Source organism: Corythoichthys intestinalis, chromosome 13 (assembly GCF_030265065.1).
Source record: "Corythoichthys intestinalis isolate RoL2023-P3 chromosome 13, ASM3026506v1, whole genome shotgun sequence".
Classification (NCBI taxonomy): domain Eukaryota; kingdom Metazoa; phylum Chordata; class Actinopteri; order Syngnathiformes; family Syngnathidae; genus Corythoichthys; species Corythoichthys intestinalis.
Genome location: NC_080407.1, coordinates 56570032 through 56589670, shown reverse-complemented (window position 1 = coordinate 56589670; position 19639 = coordinate 56570032). Strand labels below are relative to the sequence as shown.

General features: G+C 51.0%; 4 protein-coding genes across 10 annotated transcripts; 1 reads left to right on the top strand and 3 right to left on the bottom strand.

The window, feature by feature from the left end:
- Nucleotides 1-1099: 1099 nt before the first annotated feature.
- men1 (multiple endocrine neoplasia I) lies at nucleotides 1100-4940 on the bottom strand. Of its 4 annotated transcripts, none has more exons than XM_057853982.1 (11): nucleotides 4863-4940; nucleotides 4688-4762; nucleotides 3622-4083; nucleotides 3337-3545; nucleotides 3118-3246; nucleotides 2996-3036; nucleotides 2836-2923; nucleotides 2637-2773; nucleotides 2439-2574; nucleotides 2145-2351; nucleotides 1100-2076 (listed from the first exon to the last, which is right to left on the bottom strand). In XM_057853982.1, exons 3-11 carry the CDS (start codon nucleotides 4055-4057, stop codon nucleotides 1624-1626), a joined length of 1836 nt encoding a protein of 611 aa, XP_057709965.1. In that variant the 5' UTR covers nucleotides 4058-4083; nucleotides 4688-4762; nucleotides 4863-4940; the 3' UTR covers nucleotides 1100-1623. The 4 variants fall into 4 exon arrangements, with proteins under 4 accessions (XP_057709965.1, XP_057709969.1, XP_057709966.1 ...); XM_057853986.1 differs by lacking the exons at nucleotides 4688-4762; nucleotides 4863-4940 and adding exons at nucleotides 4178-4292; nucleotides 4382-4678; XM_057853983.1 differs by lacking the exon at nucleotides 4863-4940 and having other exon boundaries at nucleotides 3622-4078.
- A 540-nt stretch (nucleotides 4941-5480) lies between these two features.
- Nucleotides 5481-8080, bottom strand: cd68 (CD68 molecule). The gene is made up of 6 exons (XM_057853989.1): nucleotides 7935-8080; nucleotides 6972-7441; nucleotides 6784-6903; nucleotides 6208-6274; nucleotides 5965-6138; nucleotides 5481-5892 (listed from the first exon to the last, which is right to left on the bottom strand). Exons 1-6 carry the CDS (start codon nucleotides 7990-7992, stop codon nucleotides 5753-5755), a joined length of 1029 nt encoding a protein of 342 aa, XP_057709972.1. The 5' UTR covers nucleotides 7993-8080; the 3' UTR covers nucleotides 5481-5752.
- Nucleotides 8081-8714: 634 nt separating this feature from the next.
- Nucleotides 8715-10774, top strand: ing2 (inhibitor of growth family, member 2). Its single transcript, XM_057853990.1, has 2 exons — nucleotides 8715-9178; nucleotides 9901-10774. Exons 1-2 carry the CDS (start codon nucleotides 9034-9036, stop codon nucleotides 10638-10640), a joined length of 885 nt encoding a protein of 294 aa, XP_057709973.1. The 5' UTR covers nucleotides 8715-9033; the 3' UTR covers nucleotides 10641-10774.
- Nucleotides 10312-19434, bottom strand: rwdd (RWD domain containing 4). 4 transcript variants are annotated; one of them, XM_057853993.1, is made up of 7 exons: nucleotides 18667-18950; nucleotides 18501-18581; nucleotides 18140-18249; nucleotides 17929-18079; nucleotides 17748-17856; nucleotides 17626-17675; nucleotides 10312-13771 (listed from the first exon to the last, which is right to left on the bottom strand). In XM_057853993.1, the coding sequence occupies exons 1-7, from the start codon at nucleotides 18688-18690 to the stop codon at nucleotides 13733-13735; spliced, it is 564 nt and encodes a 187-aa protein (XP_057709976.1). In that variant the 5' UTR covers nucleotides 18691-18950; the 3' UTR covers nucleotides 10312-13732. The 4 variants fall into 4 exon arrangements, with proteins under 4 accessions (XP_057709976.1, XP_057709977.1, XP_057709975.1 ...); XM_057853992.1 differs by lacking the exon at nucleotides 10312-13771 and adding an exon at nucleotides 17175-17522 and having other exon boundaries at nucleotides 17932-18079; nucleotides 18667-19047; XM_057853991.1 differs by lacking the exon at nucleotides 10312-13771 and adding an exon at nucleotides 17178-17522 and having other exon boundaries at nucleotides 18667-19027.
- Between the last annotated feature and the right edge of the window lie 205 nt (nucleotides 19435-19639).

Here is a 19639-nt window from a genome sequence, read left to right as displayed (position 1 = left end):
TTCAATCGGTTTACACTTACATTACACTCCATTTCATTTACTTGTATTTTTCTCATTCAAAAAATGAATGATGGCTGCCCAACTAATAAAACCGCTGTTGTAAAATCAAGCACGCATTTTCTATAATTGTGTCAAGTATATTGTCGGATCATATTCAATTTGTGCTACGAGTTACAGAAACAAATGGAAAATGTGTAGCCGTCTTAATGAAAAAAAGAAAAATCCACAGACAGCGAGGAAAGTGCTACGAATGTGCACTGATAATGAATAAATGACCTCACAGCTAGCTTGAAGTTTGAAACTAGTCCATTTAAAAAAAAAAAAAAAAATGAAAATGTTGTATATAGATTCAATTGGAAAACTAAGAGGTGTGCCTTGATCTCCAAGTAAAGTACTTCAACCCTGCCCTGGTTTGGGGTGAAAGGTCAAATGATCATCGCAGTTTGGGTGATTTTTTTGAATTGAATGACTAGCTTCAAACTTCAATAGCTCCTAGGCCATTTGATCTTTTGACCCAAAAGCAGTGCAAGGTAGAAGTACTCTTCTTTTAGGTTGGGGCACAACTCTTGGTTTTCCAGTTGATCGATTTTTTTAACTGACAAGATTCAAACTTCAATAGCTGTGAGGTCATTTGTCCTTTTCATTATCAGTGCACATTTGGAGTAAGTACCCTCCTTGCTATTTGTGGATTTTTCTTTTTTCATGATGACAGCTACCCATTTTCCATTGGTTTCTGTGGCACAAATCCAATATGATCCATCAATATACTTGACACATTGATAGAAAACGCGTGCTTGATTTTACAAGTGTTTTTTTACAAGTCAGGCAGCCGTCATTCATTGTATTTAGAAAAATACGCCGGCGGGATTCGAACCCATGCGACAGGCGAGCGACTTTCCCGTCGGACCGCCATACTTCTGCGTGACGTCACAGCCATGATTTTCTGTCAAAACCGATTGAGACCCAAGCGTCGTCGTCTGTCACCGTGCGGCAAAAGCTGAAAGGAAAACGCAACCGAAAAGAAAGTGCGGCCGGCTCGACCGCGGAATTGGAAAACGCGGCTCGTTACGAATAAAGACGCATTGAGACTTGCCTCCGTTTCTTGGCTCTTTTATTACTTGCAGATACAAAAACAAAATCCCACAACAGCCGTTCTGCCTGGTCTCGTCAACTCACCAAATGAAAAAACTTCATCTAAAAACAAAAATGCAAAGTAAGGCAACATCGAGCTAGCAAGAAAGAAGCTATCCTTAGTGTGGAAGTGGACAATGTTACACAGTAACTATACTAAATGGATGGACTTTCACAGCTTTCAGTCTTTTCAACAAGTGAATCAAAATCAAGACGGATACTTTGGTTCGTTGGAGTCCCATTCATTGCCCCAGCCCCCACTTGATAAGGGACAAATGTGTCACTTTATTTTCTCGGGTCTTTGAAATGTTATTACTAAAAGGACCCGTCGGTGTCACGCGTAATACAATCTTTACGTTTCTAGCACTTGGTGAAATTGGGCGCGCGACCGGATAAAGTAGATTTTATTGAAAGGTTTGGGGTGGCGCGCTGTGCGCGCTTTTCCCACGGCAGCAGGGCTCGGACGAACGGGAAGCGACGGACGCGGCGGTCCTAAAGAGATTTGCGCTGCCTCTTCATGAAGGACACGGAGTAGTCGCCGGGCGGCGTGCTCTTCTGACGCTTCATCTGGACCTGAGACTGAGCGGTGAGCTGAAGCTTGATGGCGCTGGAATTGACCTTGGCGGCGCGCAGAAGCTCCTTCATGCCTTTCATCTTCTCGCTCTGGAAGACCACGACGGGGGCGGCCGGCGTCCGCGAGGGGGAGCGGGCGCCGGCTTCGGGGGACTCGGGCTTGCCCTCGGAGCGGCGGCGGGCGCCTCCCTCGCCGGCCTTCTTGAGCCGGGTCGGCGAGGCGGGGGCGCCGGGGGAAGGCGAGTTCCGCTCCTCCGGTTTGGACTCCCTGCGGGGAACTCGTCTGCGGCCTTCCCGCGGATCCTCGCTGGACGCGTCGTCGTCGTCCTGACACTCGGGCTCTTTGGTGACGATGGACACTTTCTGTCGTACCTGTGATCGCGACGCGAGCGTGAGTGTATTTTACGGCGCGGTGCGGCGTAGCACGGCGGCTTCCTCACCTGAGCCTCGAAGCGACTCAGCGACTGGACCAAGTAGGTGGCCCAGCCCACGTGCAGCACCGGCGTGGGGCTGCCCTCCTCCCACTTGCAGATGCCGTCGTAGAAACGCAGCAGGTGGGCAAAGCATTCCGGGTCCTGCAGCGCAGAGAGAGCCGCCTCCTGCTGCTGCTGCTGCTGCTGCCGTCGCCGCCGCTGCTTAGGCTCCTCCTGCCGCGCGCCCCCGGAAAATGGCCAAACGGCCGTATTTCAATCACTAGAAAAGACCGGAACCCGCGTCGACGTTTCCTTCCTCACCGCTTCTCCGGTCTCGCCGCCTTCGGCGGGACTCTCGGCGGCCACGGCGGTCTCCTTGAGCAGAGTCGGAATGACGTCGTTGGCAATGTCAAAGAACTCTTTGTAGATCTCCTCGTCCTCGCGGAAGTAGTTATAGCTGAAGCCAGATTGCCGATTTAGAACGGAGCCCCCGCCCCCCTTCCCCAATATCAAACTTACTCCTGCATGACCTGGGCGGCGTCGGCCCACGCCCTCAGCGCGTCCCGCACGTTCCGGTGCCGGTAGTGGAAGCCCGCCAAGTACATGTAGGGGTAGATGTGCTCGTTGTTGTAATGTTTCTGGGCCGAACGGACAGCCTGAGGAGAGCGAGAGAAAATTAGCATCGGGTTAGCTCGGAGGTCCCCTCGGAGACGCCGACCTTGAGGTGGATTTCCAGCGGGCTTTCTTTGCCCGGAATAGGATCTTGGTCTTCCAGATCGGCCAGAGTCCCCGTGGCCATGGGATACCTGAGACGAGATACGCCAACATGACTTCCCCCTTTTTGAGGTCTCCGACTCGACTCGGGCGGGCGCGCTTACCTGTCCAGGTCACCTCGTTCATAGAGCAACCACAGCAGTTTCTGGAGAAAAAACAAGGGACTGTTTTGGAAATGGAAATTGAAAAGAGTGTTTTTTTTTTGTTTTTTAAAAAAAGCGGTCACCTGCTGAAGCCGCAGTAGCTCCGAGCTGTCGGTGTGCAGGTCGAGTGAAGGGTTGATGGCGCACACCATGAAGGCCACCTCCATGTTGCGGTCGCATTTCATGTAAGAGCCTTTGAGGTAGAGCCAACTCTGGAGGAGAGCGAGCACGGAAAGCTATTTCCGCGCCGCCAGACCACGGCGAAGCGCTTCACCTTTTCGTCGACTGCCGCCGCGCTTCACCTTTTCGTTGACTCCCGCCGCGACCGTCTGCCCCCGCCGGTCTTCGTTCCCCTTGCCGTGCCAGGTGACCTCGGCCGTCTCGTCGCCGTTTTTGCCAAAGATGACCCAGGCGTGGTCTTCGGACAACGCCAGGTGCACGTCCTTCAGGGCCAGGACCTGGCAGGCCGCCACCACCGCGAAGGCCACGCCCGAGCTGTCCAATTTGGTTCCTTCATCAAACAGGTGGCGGTTTCTCAGGCTCTTTTAGAAATACCCTACATACCGGACGTTAGCTAAGGCGCTTACCGGTGATGAGGCTGAAAAGAGACTGGATGTGAGCGCGGTCTTTAAAGTAAGAGCGACTGAGGCTGTTCCAGATAACGTCCGACACTTTCTTGACCAACTCTCGACCGGAGCCCGCCGGCGTCCGCCTGTACTGGGACAGGTCCACGGCCCCGCGGATCTGCGCCGTGAAGCGCTCGTACAAGGCCGAGATGGTGCCCAACTCTACGGTGGGGAAACAGGAGTTGGGACAGTCGGGCTCCAGCGGCTCGAAGCGCACGCCGGGAACGTTGACGGGGACCACGCGGTTGACGGCCAGGAAGTGCTCCACGAAACCCAGGACCAGGGAGAGGAGCGCCAGGTCCGGCTCGGCCTTGCGAAGCTCGGCGTCGAAGAGCTGAACGACCCCGTCGATCCCCCGCAGGGGGAAATGCTTCTTCTGGGATGAATGCAAACCCATCGCGTGCTCTCACGTAGTATGCTGTACTGAATGCAATACGACAAAACATTTTTTAAAACCCAACCAGAAAAATGAATCACACTTAAAAACAAGAGCACAGTCGCACTCTTATTGACTCACTCGCAATGCTCTATAAACCTTCCTAGACCCACACAAATATTCGAATGGACCAAAATATCCCCTTGGAAATGAAAGCATTTCCCCAGAAACGGCATCTTCCTGCTGACAAATAACACTGGAACAATGCATGGGTGGGCGGGGCACCTCAAAATGCACGCACACCACAACAATATAGGCTACGCTAACGTTAGCATTGGCGCTTACCGAAGCGAAGCCGGGCGCGACGCTGAATGTCGCTTTCATTTAATAAAGAAACATTTCCACGTCTTAGCGCTGTACCAGAACCCCGAGAGGGTCCGTGAAGCCAGAACCCGAGGGGGGAAAAAGCGGCTGGAATTGACCGGGCGACCAAATGCGGATGCTACGACTACAAGCGGAGCGGCTAATTAGCACAACCGTACTACTTCCGATTTAGAAAGAAAGTCTCGCGGAAAATGGTCCATTTCCTTGAGCGCACCGGCCGGGCGGGCGGGCGGCGGTAGAACACGCGGTGCGAGACGGACCACGTACCCGGTTTTGTTCAGCAGGTAGCCGGCCACATGTTATTTGTCTTCCACTTGTTTTAGCGCGCGTTTCAATCTGCCCCTGTAAGCCACACGGTATGCGTCATTACGCTTTTTACGTAACGGTACGTCACGGGAGTGCTACTTCAAGTGCAGTGAACGGCATCGGGAAATATACATACTTTGAGTCGCGTAATCGATCACCCGTTGTGGCATCAGGAAGATAGCTGATGTTTTCAGAGTTAATATAGTTACACAACAATACGTGAAAGAGAATTGCAGAACGTATTTCCTTTTTTGTTTTTTTTTTTTAAGTAAAATGCTGCCACCTAAAGGCCTATGCCCATTACTGAAATGAATGAGATTTTTGAAAGGGCAACTGAAGAGCTTTTCGGATTTCGCTCGAGTGTTTTACTCAGTTGAATTGTATTAAATGCATCATTCGCGGTCTCAAAAAGTCACATAAAAAAAAAAAAAAAAAAGTTCATCTTTCCTGGGACTCAGCCTTTCCCATCTGTAGCGTCACGAAAGAGCGATCCTGAATGGTTACCTTTGGTGGAAATACCACTGACATCGTTGTTGCTGCTATGCTAGCTGTGGGTAGTCTTCTGTTGCCTACGTCACACTATTAACGGAGTGCAAAGAAACTAAAAAAAAAAAAAAAACGCAAATTATCCTTGCAATTACGTGTTGATAATGTCATGGTTGTTTTGACGAACTCGTCCAAAGTTTATATTCGTAAAATTACACCAAAATCCGGAAAGGTCTTCAGTTGCCCTTTAATCAACTTGGACACATGATTTAGAAATGGATTTCTTTAATGGCATAAAGACGTGACAAAACCGCATGTACATAAATTCCCTCATTAAACTTTAAATGCACCCAAAGTCACATTTAAAAAGACAACATAACATACATTCATCAGTGTGGGCGCCAAGTCGTACTCATTTAATAGAACGTATGTACGCATGCATTTGCAATTAGTGCAGACAATAGTAAAAAGTGCCAAGGCCAACCCATATTTTCTATTAAGTGGGTAGGATGATTCGCGGGGTCCGGAGGTCTCTCGGGCTCACAGCGCCTGGTAGCCGTCCGTCCTCCTCCGGCGGCCCAGCAGGTAGATCGCCACCACCGCCAGGATGAGTACCAGCAACGTCACGCCTACCCCGATGGCCACGCCGTAATCGGGCCGATCGGCCGCGCAGAGGTCGGCTGAAATTCGAGGCGGATGTTTCGGTCATTGGAGGGAAAAAAATTCAAATCTCCATCCAGGGCTCTACTTACGGACGCCAAACTCGTTACTCTTGGAAAAATCGAAGGCCTGCACGCGGTCATCCTTGACGTCCAGATACAATCCGTTCCCCATGTAAAAGGAGTCGCTCCGGCACGAGTACGAGTGGCCGATCTTGGCGGACAAGACGCGCAAGGAATGGTTGCTGGCAGAAAACTGTCCGCTCGCTGCAAAAAGGGGGGGGGGGGGGGGAATGGCATTTCCTCATCGACTTGTGTGCAAAACAGTGGACTTACCTGTACTTAAAGGGTAAACCAGACGGAATGTCAAAGTGTGGACGTAGCCGATGTTTTCCTCTGTGCTCTTAAGGTGGGAGAGTAAAAGTTATTAGTGCCACATCGCATTGTCATCCATGTGCCTATCAATGCATTGCCATTTGAAAGAAGTCATAACTAGCTAATTTCTCAACAGTTTTTTTTTTTTAATTAAATAAAAAAAAGCACCTGCTATTTCAACATTGCCTGCGCTTGAGGTCGGATCCATTAGAAGCGGGGGGGGGGGGGTTTGCAACGTGGCTGCCATAAGCCGCAAAGCATCCCCACAAATATGAATTTAACTGGACAATGCGAATAATCGCGGTCATCTTTTGCGACGACTACGTCATTTTGCCCTAGTTTCTACGGTGAGGCACAGAGCGATCTGTATCACATGCCGTGACACGCAAAAGGGTCCACTTCCTCTTTCAAACGGTTCTTCACTGACTCGTGACCAAAATCACATGATCCGCGGTCAAATCTGCACCAGCGATCGAGCTGGCCAATGTCAGGGCAGGTTAGGTTTGTCACCATTGTTTTGATGTGTAAAAAGCAAACCTTGTTGAACAGAAAGGTGACGAAACCCTCCGGGAAGACCAGCGTAAGGTTGGCCCCGTTTTCCCGACACTCCCCGACGGCCCGCGTCTTGTTCGGCTGCACCGCGAACGTCCCGCTGGCCTGCGACAAAGTTCGTTCCGGGTAAAAAGGTCGCCTCGGCGCTGGATCGGGGCCGGGCGGAAAAGTACCTTTGACGTTTGGAGTCGGATCTGCAAGGCCGCGTGAGCCATCACGCAAACGGAATTATTCTTCAGGAGACGGTAGTCTCCCGCGCTGAGGTGGTCTGGCGGCGTGGGCTCGGGCGGAGGGCCGGCGGTCGTACTGGAGCGGGGAGTCGGCGCCGTCGTGGCGTTGGATGTTGAGGGGGCGTGCTGGGTCGTGGCGTTGATGGTAGATGGGACGCCTTCGGTCGTGGCGTCGATGGTAGATGGGACGCGTTCGGTCGTGGCGTCGATGGTTGAGGGGGCGCGCCAGGTGGTGGAGGGTACGACGCGCTCGGTCGTAGCGCCAGTCGTCGGTGATGCGGGGCCGGTCGTAGAGCTGGCGGTCGAGGTTGCCGTGGCGGGGGAGCTAGGCTCAGGTCCGCTTGTCGGAAAGAACTCTCTGGCGGCGGTCACGGTGGCGGGCGGTTTGACATCTTGAGCCAGTGACAGCAGCGCTTCAATTGAAAAGACAAGAAAGAGTTGGAGAAATCGGACAGAATAAACCGACTGTCCGTTCTGCCACCTGACAAGACCGTGACAGACAGCCAATTTACAGTTGGTAGGCAAAGCAGAACCATAAAAGTGAGGACCTACTGTTTTCAATCAGTGTCAACGTTTGAATGCAGTGGCATCAAAGGCTACCAATATGAGCGCCAAGTGACTTTTGTGTCGAAATGTGGCTTGATAACGCCGCATTCGCAAGAGTCAAAGTCCACCGCATATTCGTCACACTCCCAAACACCAACTATTACAACTTCATTTTGTAACATCACCATTCCAAACCGTCGTTGTTTGTATTCCACATTTAACAAGCTTTCAAAGTTTTGTTATCGAAAAAAACGCGACGGGCACTACAGAAAGCGAAAATAAGGAACCTCTCGCAAACAAACAAAACAAAGCACATTTCAACGCAACAGAGTATTCCAAAAGTGTCCGTGACGGAATTACCTGAAAAAAGACCGCAAAAAAGGATTAGAAATGCACTTTTCACGGCAACAGGTGCCATCGGAAGACCCTCGAAGACGACGACGACGACGACGGGGCAAATGACGCTAGAGTTGAAAGCCGAGTCAAGCAGGCTTTTAAAAGCACGCAGAAAATCCGGAAGCGTTCACGTGGGGCGTCAAAATAAAACGTCGCCTTGCCATTTTTACTGCTCCAGAATATCATTCTCCACTCATTTGAGTCGTCGCCTTCTTTTGTAGCGCAGTAAACAACAACAACGCGTGTCATTATATTATTTCAAACCTATCAAACATCTAACAACTCTCGCCTTTATTTTGGAGTTATTACAGGAAACGGGCTAGTGACACTCGTCTCTACGTACTTCTCGTGGCGGGAAGTGTTCGGGAAACGAAACTCAACTCGCCGCGTTCAGTTGAGGAAGAGTCATTGTCGTTCACAGAAAATAATCATGTTTACGACGAGAGACGTTCCGTCCGTCAATGAGTAAATATATCATGAACCAATAGGAAGGGTGTTGTAAGTGCTAAAAAGTTACTGTAACAACAGCCGTGTGTTTGTTTTTAGAGCAACTATGGCCATCCTTGGCAACCATAGAGTTAATATTCAACGTTTGAACGTCGGCAATTTTTTTTCTGACGTCACACAACAAAACTTCCTCCTCGGGCCGGAGCGCAAAACGGCAATTCTGATTCTTACACGACAGCGACCTCTCGTGGATACGTTGGATAAGGCAAAAACGCGATGCATGAAAAACGGATAGGATAGGTTTTGTAAAATAAGTCGACTTTTCCTCCCGTCGATGTCCGTCCATCACACAATGGAAGAATTCAAAAGTATTCGGCCTCGTTTTCCCCGGAGAACGCTATGTTAATGAGCTCCTGTCGTTCTTCACCGGCTCCGCCTTCCGTGACCGCCGCCTCGGAGGGGGAGAAAGCGTCCGTCGCCATAAAAGGAAAATACTCACGCATGCGCGCTGGTAGGAGTTTTGTTTGAAGTGAAGTGGCTGCTTGGAAGTGCTCGCCAAATCAATCCGGTCCCATTATTTCCTTGCACTTCCTCGCCTCGATGCATCGCGGAGACCATGTTAGGCCACCACTATCCCAACGTTGACAAGTCGCAACAACTGGCAAACTACGTGGAAGATTATCTGGAATGCGTGGAGTCCCTGCCTTTGGACATACAAAGAAATGTTTCTGTGCTCCGGGAAATCGACGCCAAGTACCAAGGTAAGGCAGGCGATGGCATGGCGACCGGACTACCGCTGCCTGCCTCCCTCCCTCGTTTCCCCATTCACGTCAACGCAGCCTACCAAAGTCCACTGAAAAAAATGCACACTTTCGTACCCGCGGCAAATTTTTCAGTGCATTCCGACCCGCGTTCGATTTGGGGGATAGTCGGTGTGGTGAAATGACGTTCGGCCTCAATTTATTGGACGAATGGACACAATATGATCATATGTCAACTGTGCAATAGCTGCTGTTCTACGCCCTGCCCCCGTCACGTTATCTTTGTCGTCACTTCCGCTGGCTGTCAGGCGGGTCGTTTAAAAAGAAGAATCTGTCCATATACATTTTTTAATACCAAATGACCGCATACGCAAATGTAATTACTACAGCGGCTTGGTCAGACACCGCTTAACTGATGTCCGTGGACGTCCGATCCATCTGAACCGGGAGGGTCGGCGGCCGCCCTCCTACTTCAAATGGATTGGACGGCTGCTAGCGGTACTCGTTTAAATTCACAGAAGGACGACTGGATGTTGTCCCGTGCTTTTTTTTTTTTTAAACAGCCTCCTTGGATACAGCGACTCGTGCTCGGAAACTAGGTCTGGAAAAGTACATACGGGCACGGTCCCCCCCCCCGCTACTCCCCGATACCGTCATTTTAGTACTAATCTCAATAGTAGAAGTTTGTAACGATGAAGTTTTCCGTGAATTTCTGTTTGCAGAAGTGCTGAAAGAGGTGGACGAAGTCTTCGAGAAGTACAAGGCGGAGCAGGACGGGGGCCAGCGAAAGCGCCTGCAGGTCCAGCTGCAACGGGCGCTCATCGTCAGCCAGGAGCTGGGCGACGAGAAGATTCACGTGGTGACCCAGATGACAGAGTTGGTGGAGAACCGCTCGCGCCAGATGGACTCTCATTCCCTGTGCCTCCAAGAACCCCGCGAGCCCGAAAGGCCGGCGACGGAGCGCCGCGCTAATGTCCAGGAGCCGCCCGCCGGCGCCTCCGCCGGCGCGGCGGCGACGGCCGCCGGTGCTGACCGCGCCTCGGCCCGTCGCCCGCGACGCCAGCGCAACAGCGAGAGCCGAGACTCCGGCCACCCGTCGGCCAACGGTTCGGCGGCGGACGACGCCGCGGACGAGCCGCCCGTCCCGCTTCCCAGAGAGAAGTCCAAGTCTAAGTCCACCAAGAAAAAGAAGCGCAAGTCCAAGCAGGAGCGAGACGCTTCGCCGGTGGACTTTGCCATCGACCCCAACGAGCCCACCTACTGTTTGTGCGAGCAGGTGTCTTACGGCGAAATGATCGGTTGCGACAACGACCAGTGCCCCATCGAGTGGTTCCACTTCTCCTGCGTGGGTCTGACCTACAAACCCAAGGGCAAGTGGTACTGTCCCAAATGCAGGGGGGACAACGAAAAGACCATGGACAAAAGTCTGGACAAGAACAGAAAAGACCGCCGTTCCAGGTAGTGAGCCACCTGCCGATGGGTCGATAAGAGCACAATCCGTCGAAAGCCGCTTGCAGCGCTGTCACACGTTCATCTTGTTTTAGTGAGAACTTTATTTTTGATGTATCAAAAAAGCAAATAAATACAAGTAAAGCATCTCTGTGGCTTTTTCATTGAGGTCCAAAGCAAACTATTTTCCTCAGCCTGGATCCGGTCGCAGTCTTTTGTCGCAAAAGGCTACGGCGATGCGCCTCGGTGACACCGTTTGCAGGAACGCCTTGACGACAAAGTCCAAGCCTAATGACAAAGGGGGACGATGTCACGTGTGCCCTTTGTTGGCCTAGAGCCCTACGGGAACGTGTCCGCACCGCACCGCACCGCACCGTTGGCAAACATGAGTCGCGAGAGCCCCGCGCTCGGGCACGGAAATGAAACCCTCTCCGTTGAGAAGATTCAAAACGGCATTAAGGATTTTTTCGCTCGACGGGGGATGCTGGGCGACGACGTCAAAGGTTGTTGTACGGGACAGGTAATGAGGTTTTCAACTATTCAACTCGCCATTTATTGAGGGTGGATCCTGCCACCAATGACACCCGTCTGCTTCCTAGATAAGTCGCTAAAAAAGAAAAATGAGCCCAAACAGGTCAATCGGCTCTAGTTTTTCCGGCAAAATGCATTACATCAATCTGGCTGTTTTGGAATATATCCATCTGGTGAAAACAACGATGTCATCAAACTTGAAGACTTTATCCAACCGACACTAACATCTCTTCTTTTCCCAACCTGTGTCACCGCTCCAAGGCATTTAGCCAAATTTCTCTCTAAAGCAGAGAGCGATCCAAATTTTGTAGACCAGCATTATTAGCGATGCGCAGATACTCGTATCTGTACCGATATGGAACACAGAACTAAAGGTGTGCGAAATTTCCAATTCTTTGAAGATTCGAGAACGATTCGCAAACATGCCTATTCCGATGGCTTGAATACAGTATGCCAAGTAAACCGGAACGAAAACAGTCGGCGTGGTCTTCGGGACGCAATGGGGAACGGACCGAGAGTAAATCTCATGTTCAATTCATGCCGCTAGAGTGTCCAAAGTCTGGCCCGGGGGCCAAATGCGGCCCGTGTTCAAATTTCATCTGGGCCCCAGCCTCTGTCATAAAATCAATAACGTCTGGCCCGCACACAGACTTCATAAATTGGTCAGCAGTACTGCTACCAGCATATGAAGTAGCTCACATACTAAATTTACCCATTAAAAGGCAGCAGCACTCTAAGCAACATTACCCCGTGTGACCCTTTACTTGCAATTTCCTAAAATGGCGACAATCAACCAAAAAAAGAAAATTGAGTGCAACGGCCGACACTTCAAGGATAGGTGGAAATGGGACTACACTAAAATACCCAACAACTGTGTCTGCCTCATTTGCAAAGAGATAGTCGCTGTTTTTAAAGAGTTCAATGTGAGGCGATATTACCAAACAAGACATTCTGACATGTACGACAAGATTACAGGGAAGATGCGCAGCGAGAAATTGAAGCTAGTTTAATTTCACAGCAGCAGTATTTCGCAAGAGCCAGAGAATCAAAAGAGAACGCCACAAAGGATAGGTGTGAGATTGTTCATTAAAAAAGAAGAATAAAGCAAACGTGATACACAGAATGGCTTGATAACATCTGCTTAAATATATTGTTCTACGTAAATGACGTCAGCCCCCCCACATTTTTACCACACCAAATCTGGCCCCCTTTGCAAAACGTTTGGACACCCCTGCGCTAGAGGAAAAAAACGCCGCCCACATAGTGCTACGGTTGATATCACATCTATAAAGAACTAGATGGGAAATAACAGACTCGCCGGCGTTTGACAACAGCCGCCATCTTAAAGCGGTAGACTTCTCAGGGAGGCTCTGTTGTAGCGAACCTAATTCACTTTTGATCTAAAATACTCCTACATCGGCAAAATCTTGACTTGAATCCATCTTTAAATGATGAAACGGTTTTAAGTGTCGAAAGCAAATTATGGAATAACGAGAGCAGTTGAAACAACTTTTAGTTTAAAGCTGCTGATACAGAATGGGGACTGAGTATTTTATATACAGTTTTGAACTGTTAACTTGACAATGAAATCGTAATTTATTGAAGCCCGAGAGGATTCCTGTACCATTTTTGAAACTAATGTACCAAACATTTAAAGCAGCTAATAGCTGGCGGTCGGTCGCGCGTCGATAATGTCTTCATAACCGAATTGTTGCCTCCGAATCGAATCGTGAGGTGCCCCGAGATTCCCGCCTCTAGAAATAAAGTGCCGATGCTGCGCGAAATGGACTTTTTGAGATTGCCCTACCCAAAATGGCCGCCGGCGACGACGGACGTCCGATCGTCCTCCTGCCACCGACCTAAACGATTTATCGCGAGTAGACGTCCTATCCGTTTGAAGTGCGAGGGCGGCGGCCAAACGTTCATCCCTCCCACTTTAAACCGATGGGACGTCTAACGCCGATGACTGCGAGGGCGCCCGCCCGCGTAAGTTCTTCACGCTTCCGTCATGTAGTGAAACGAGTTTATCATTACTAGTATGAAAACAAAAACCCAAACTGAAACATATGGGTGCAGTATCGGGAGGCCCCCCAAAAAATGGCACGGGTGCAACCTCGCTATTCACGTTTCCCTACTAATGGGATGTTTGCATTTGTGCTTTAGAATATGACTTACGGCCTAAAGGACAAAGATCAAGATGCCAAGGTCAACAATATCATTAAGAGCATCGTTGAGAAAAGTACCCTGGATTTGGCCAACTTGAGGCAGCTGATCGCGGCTTGGGACAGGGAGGAGCGCGCCACGTCCCGCTCCCTCATCGACGAGTCGTCGTACGGCACGCTCACCCAGCAGAAGATCAAGCGACACCTGAAAGATTATTTCTCTCAACGAATCGTCGTCGCCGATCAGGAAGAGGGCGCGTGCGGCGACCGGTCGGCCTTGAGAATCTTCGCCAGACCCGAGGCTCCGGACCCGGATATTTTGTCTCGGGAGGAAGCGGACGACATCTCGGAGGAGGAATTGAGCGTCAACGCCGAGGCGCAGACGTCTCAACCGGACGAGGACCGTCAACGATTAGACGGCGCCATTTCTCCCGCTTCCTCGGCATCCCTCCTGGAGAAGGCCAAAGATTTGATCAGCCAAGTGTTAAACCCCGTGGTCGACAGCATCGGGAAAACCATCGTGGAAAAAGTCAAGTCCACCTTAGAGAAAACGGTCAGGCCTGTTAACGTATGCGGCGAGAAACAATGTACGTCCAGGAGAGAATCCAGCGAGAGCTCTCCTCTCGCCTCCGAGGGGAATTTGACGCCAGAACGTTACACTTTGTCCAGCATGAGCGACAGCAAAGCGGAGATACCGTCACGCCTAGACTTCTCGGACCGAGAAGCCACGGCGGCAGACACGCGCCCCTCTACCGGCTTGTTGGAAGAAGCGGCTCACCTCGGGGAGATGGAAACCGACCGTCAGGGAGACCCCGTATCGCTAGAGGCCTTTAGTGTTCCGAGTCGACCGGAGAACACACCGACTCCCTGCGACGATCCGACGAGGATTTCTTCAGAATCGCTGGAAAGGGCGAGCACGGCGAGTAACTTGGTTCACGACATCGTCGATGTTTTATGTCTGCCGGATTCACCGCCGCGTACGTCTTCCACGTGCCCTCCTTCGGAAGAACCGATGGCTTTATCGGACACGGACGCCCCTTCCGATCGCGGGGCTCCGTCCAAAGCGTTAGACCCCGATCTCCCATTGTCAGACGACGGAAGAGAAGAGAGGTCTTCGTTCCGAGAATTAGATGACGAGAGGCCCTTTTCAGAAGCAGTAGAAACCTATTCGGAATTGCCGGTAGACAGCATAGCAACAGGGTTGTCGCTAGAAACGCTAGATACCGATCTGGAGTTGCCGGAAGACTTGGTAGAAAAGGGGCCTTGGAGTGAGAAAACAGAGGTCGAGCCTACGATGTCAGAAGACCAGGTAGCAGAGAGGCCCTTGTCCGACTCCACGCGGAGAGGGGAACGTGCGGTCAAGATGTCTTCACCGGAAGCGGGTTCCGTCAAGTCGCCGGAAGGCCGGGTATCAAAGAGACCTTCGGCAGAGAGCGCGACGGACGCCGCCGGGCCTTCGGAACGGGTAGATCCCAATCCCGGGTGGCAAGAAGACCGGCGGGTACAGAGTTCATTGGGAATAGTATGGTCCAGCCCTCTGCCACTACGTCTTCTTGCAACAAAGAGGCCTTCGTCTGAACTCCAGTGGCCAGTGGCCACGTCTTTGGAGTTTGTAGATGCGGATCACTGGGAGCTAGAAGCCAGCGTATCCGCGAGATCGTCGGAAGCAACGGACGAGGTAGAGGCGGCGGCGGCCGATGACTCTCCGCGGTCTGAAGACCGAGCGAGGGAGCCTCCTCTAAAGTTGGAGGTAGACGGCGCCCTCGAGGGGCTTTACGTTATCAGTCCTTCCGTGGAAGCCGTCGACCGTCAGTCGTTTCGAGACCCCGAAGCGAAGCGCCCTCTATCGGACGTGGTAGAAGACGCTTCCCTTCTGTGTTTTGTTGTCAAGAAGCCTTCGGTAGAAGCGGGAGACGACGCCGAATCGCTTGAAGGGAGCGTATCGAGGATCTCTTTCGACCAAACGGCCGTCGAGCGCGACACGCCTTTCGCCGAAGAAGATTTTGACCCCGTGTCCGCGTGGGTTAAAGCCAAATTGTCAGAAGACGGGCTATCCAGGACGTCTTCGTCGCCGGAAGACGTAGGGCTCGTTCCCAAATTGTCAGAAAGCAGGCTATCCAGGAGAACTTCATCCAAAGCGGCGGATGTTTACGAATTGTCCGAAGACAGGATATCTTATAAGTCCTTATCCCCGGTAGAAGAAGGGGTGGTCTCGACAGTGTCGGAATCCAGACTGTCAAGGAGAGCCTCTTCCAAAGTGGCCGATATGTGTAAATTGTCAGAAGGCGGGAGGTCCGTTTCGTCCGAAGACGTGGTTCCTAGGTTTTCGGAAGGCGGGCGATCGAGAGGTTCTTGCAAAACCGCGGATGTTGGCAAATGGTCAGAAGAAAGGATAACTCCCAAGTCTTCGTCATCGGAAGAAGCCGGGCTTTTTGCCAAGTTGCCAGAAAGCAGGCTATCGTGGAGAGCTTCCTCCAAACTAGAAGTCCAGAAATTGTTAGAAGACAGAATATCGAGGAAGTCCTCCGCAGAACTAGGGCTTTCTCCTAAATGGTCGGAAGGTAGGCTGTCCAGGTCTTCTTCCAAAACGTCTCCCGCGGACGTTCGGAATTTGTCCGAAGGCAGGATCTCCAGGCGGCCTTCGTCAAAAGATGCCATACGGGCCATTTCCAGATTGTCACAAGACAGAATATCCAGGAGGTCTTCCTCGAGCGAAGCGCTCGACGCCAACTCCCGATATTCGCAAAACAGAACGTCCGGGAGGTGTTCGTCCAGAGAGGCGGCGGACGTCCTCTGTAAATTGTCAGTGGAAAGGATCTCCGGGAGGTCTTCGTCCAAAGCGCCGGGAGACAAAGCGTCCCGAGACGGTCGCTCTTCAGCAGAGGACGTCAAACGCTCATCTGAAGAGACGACAGAGGCGGACAAATTGCAAGTTGGGACCGGGTCGACCGTCGGCCGGAACAGGCTCAAATGGAGGCGTAAGGGGATCGTGCCCTCGCTTCTGGAGGACTGTCCCGGTTCCGTCTTGGAGTGTATCCGCACCAAACCGGCCCTGAGGCCCATTTGCAAAAAGCTCACGTCCATGTGGAAGACTCGCCACGGCAGGAGAAAACACAAGCGCGCGAAAACCAAGGGCCAAAGAAAAAGCCTCCGATCCGGACTTTTGCTCATATTTAAAGAAAGGCCGGCGACCTCGGTCGCTTCCCCCGTCAAATTATTGGAGTTGCTGCCGAGCGACAGCGAGGGCGAGCCGTCCCAATCGGCGCCGTCCGTGGAGAACGCCCACGACATCCATAGCTTCTTCGAGAACATGTTTAAAAAGGAGTTTTCCACAAGGTTGGAAAAATCTCTCAAAAGGGGCCTCTTGAACGTCGTCAACGATTACAATGAAAGAGTTTCACGCTCGGATAAATCCAAACCCAAGTAGTAGCGGACTTTCAGCCAACGGTCCGCCCGTGATACGTTCTGCCTCAAGTTCGAATATGACATCGCACGCAGACCCCACAAAAGAAAATTGCTGCCGTTGGCCGATATTACAATTGATGTTAAACGCTGTCGGCTGCAGACCCCCGGTGGTCTTATATGAATGTAATAAAATCATCATTTAAAGTGCTTTTTTCACTCGTGTAAATATTATGGCCGGGCCAATCGACATAGCTTTTACAATATCCTTTGGATTATTTTGTCGCTTGTAGCTCATACGTCATTGACGGCCAATCCGATGGCCGCCACCCTTACCGGTCACGACAGATTGTCTATCGGCCAAAAGAAAAAACATTTGAATCATCCAGTCTTTCCCATCCTCTGAAAATGAGGCGATCCCTTAATAAAGTCTCACATGGGAAACCGCTTCCTTCATGTTAGGTTTTATTTGAGTAGGATACAAAAAGTGTTCAGGTCATACAACTGATCCGACCGAATAGCGATTGTACAAAACATCCTTTTGTAAGGCAAACGTTTCCGCCTTCCGGGGAGCGAGAGTCTGTACCTTGAGAAGACCGTTTTCTTGGCTTTTTAACAAACACGTCGCACCGAAAACACGGCCTCCGATCGGTCGACCCGGAACGCCAGCGGGGTCTAATCGTCATCTTTGCCTCCCGTTTTACTCAACTGCAACGTGAGTAGAACCAAAACCACCATAACCCAAGTAAGACAGTGAATTCAAGTCTGAATTCCGAGGTCATTGTTTTGCTACTTACGTGCTGGACGTGCGTCATAACAGGGGGGGTAAACACAGGACAAGAAACAGTTAAAAAAAAAAAAAAAACAATACAGCAGGTACGTGGAGAATAGCGGCGTACGTACTTTGATGACGTCGATCCAGTTCCAACCTCTCGGCAGTTCCCCTTTGTTGTCTGAAAGCAGAATTGGGAAACTTTGTTCGCTCGCTCGGATGGAAATTCACACCGTAATCGTTACACTTTCACCTGTCCGATTGACGATCCTCCTCTTCTGCGCTTTGGTGAGCTGCTCTTTCTTGTTCTTCTTGGCGGCGGCCGCCGCGTTGGGCGTGGAATCGCCTCCGGATGTTAACGTCTGACGTCGACGGGAAGGAAACGGTCAGCGACGGAGCGACCCGACTCTTTGAGCGAGTCGGAACGCACGCACCACGGCGGGGACCGCGGCTCTGTGGTTCTCCATCAGCGCTTCTCGGTTCTCCTTGGCCCACTCGAACAAGGTGTACGTCATGGCGTCGCCCAGGTTGGCCTCCACTTGTTCCTCCAGCTTGGACAGAATGAGTCGCTTGGTTTCCGGAGCGCTGCCGTCGGCACGGAGATTAACCGGCGTTTCTCCGGAAGAAACTTTGCGGGCGACTTACATTCGGTTGTTAAAAAAGCCACCCAGGGAGATTCGGGGGCCGGTCACGGGGTACGTCTCTGGCCACGAGATGTCCAAGATGAATGCTTTGGAATCTTCCAAGTCTCCTATCTGTAGATGAGTGGAATTCATGATTAAGGCTGAACTGTTTCGGGGGGGGGGGGGAATCAATCGTGATTATAGCTACTTGTGTAAATTTCCATGTTTAATCGATTCATCTTTCAGCCCTACTTACGATTCATTCATGAACGTCTTTTGATTTACGCAATACTTGAATGCTCATCTTCGTTTTTAAAGCGGATCGTGTTCCTCTACCACCATTCGTGGTTAAACGCTGCTGTTTGTAATGTACCGCAACTCACCCGCAACTGAAACGAAGCCGGACTGAGCTCTTTAAAACACTCGTCACCCTCGTAAATGGAGCGAAGTGCCTCCAACTCCATCTAAAAACGGCCATAGAGCGCCATACTTTAACGGTGCACTTCTTCGGCCACAACAGCATTAGCTTTTTGCTAAGCGTAACCTTACCTCTTGATCCTCATTCGCCGCCATGCTTCCGCTTTTCTTGGGTTGCGGCAAAGCCAAACATTTACGATAAAGACGCCATTTGTCTTGTTAACTTTGGATCATTTCAAACCAACTTGTCCGGCAAATGGTAGGAAACGTTGACATTTGACGCTCATGCGCAAGGGAGCAAAGAGGTACGTCGGTGGTCGTCAAACCATCTCGAGAAGCAGCGACCGCCACCGCGTGGACGGAACGGGTAGTACGCGACAAATTCCATTGAAACCAACGTATCCCCTCTTTTACGTTGACAGAGCTAGACGTCCAATTACTTGACGTTGCGAATTGAAATGATTTTGCCAATCGGAGACGTCCGATCCATTGGAAACGGGAGGGTCGCTGGACAATATCTCGCGTCGTCCTTTCTCCAGTGTAAATTAAGATATCAAGGGGTTAAAGCAGGGGTGGGCAAACCGGTCCTCGAGGGCCGCAGTGGGTCCTGGTCTTTGTTCCAACTGACCCAGCACGGATAGTATAACCAATGAGGTTTCAGCAGAAATGAGAAGCACCTGACTGCAATCGACTGATTGCACTTGTAAAACAGCGGATTGGCGAAAATGTGTCGTCTTAATGGGTTGCAACAAAAGCCCGCACCCACTGCGGCCCTTTGTGGAATAGTTTGCCCACCCCTGGGTTAAAGCATAGAATAAAACGCATTTCATTTCTCTTCAGCAGGGGTCCCCAAACTTTTTCCTGTGAGGGCCACATAACTTTTCCCTTCTCTGATGGGGGGCCGGCCGGGGTCAGTTTGTAACAGAAAAGGTGTGACGATTGCTGGAGTGCCTAAATGTAAAAATGTATTGTTTTTCAGAAAGCCACAATCAAATAACACTTTCTGGATTCTTCACGGAACAAAAGTCAATAAAATAAAAATAATAGTATGATCATAAAACTATTCATTAAATAGATTATAACCGAATAACCCTCTCTGGGTTCT

Coding starts and splice junctions, on each gene's coding strand:
- men1 (XM_057853982.1), bottom strand. CDS start 4,057: ATGGGTTTGCATTCATCCCAGAAGAAGCATTTCCCCCTGCGGGGGATC. Junction 3,247..3,336: donor CGGCGGGAGTCAACGAAAAG/GTGAAGCGCGGC, acceptor GCTCTCCTCCAG/AGTTGGCTCTACCTCAAAGG. Junction 2,077..2,144: donor TGAGTCGCTTCGAGGCTCAG/GTGAGGAAGCCG, acceptor TCGCGATCACAG/GTACGACAGAAAGTGTCCAT.
- cd68 (XM_057853989.1), bottom strand. CDS start 7,992: ATGGCACCTGTTGCCGTGAAAAGTGCATTTCTAATCCTTTTTTGCGGT. Junction 7,442..7,934: donor TTTTTGCGGTCTTTTTTCAG/GTAATTCCGTCA, acceptor TTTCAATTGAAG/CGCTGCTGTCACTGGCTCAA. Junction 5,893..5,964: donor GAGTAACGAGTTTGGCGTCC/GTAAGTAGAGCC, acceptor CTCGAATTTCAG/CCGACCTCTGCGCGGCCGAT.
- ing2 (XM_057853990.1), top strand. CDS start 9,034: ATGTTAGGCCACCACTATCCCAACGTTGACAAGTCGCAACAACTGGCA. Junction 9,179..9,900: donor AATCGACGCCAAGTACCAAG/GTAAGGCAGGCG, acceptor TTCTGTTTGCAG/AAGTGCTGAAAGAGGTGGAC.
- rwdd (XM_057853991.1), bottom strand. CDS start 18,690: ATGGCGGCGAATGAGGATCAAGAG. Junction 18,582..18,666: donor CGGCGAATGAGGATCAAGAG/GTAAGGTTACGC, acceptor GGCCGTTTTTAG/ATGGAGTTGGAGGCACTTCG. Junction 17,676..17,747: donor GAGGATCGTCAATCGGACAG/GTGAAAGTGTAA, acceptor TTCTGCTTTCAG/ACAACAAAGGGGAACTGCCG.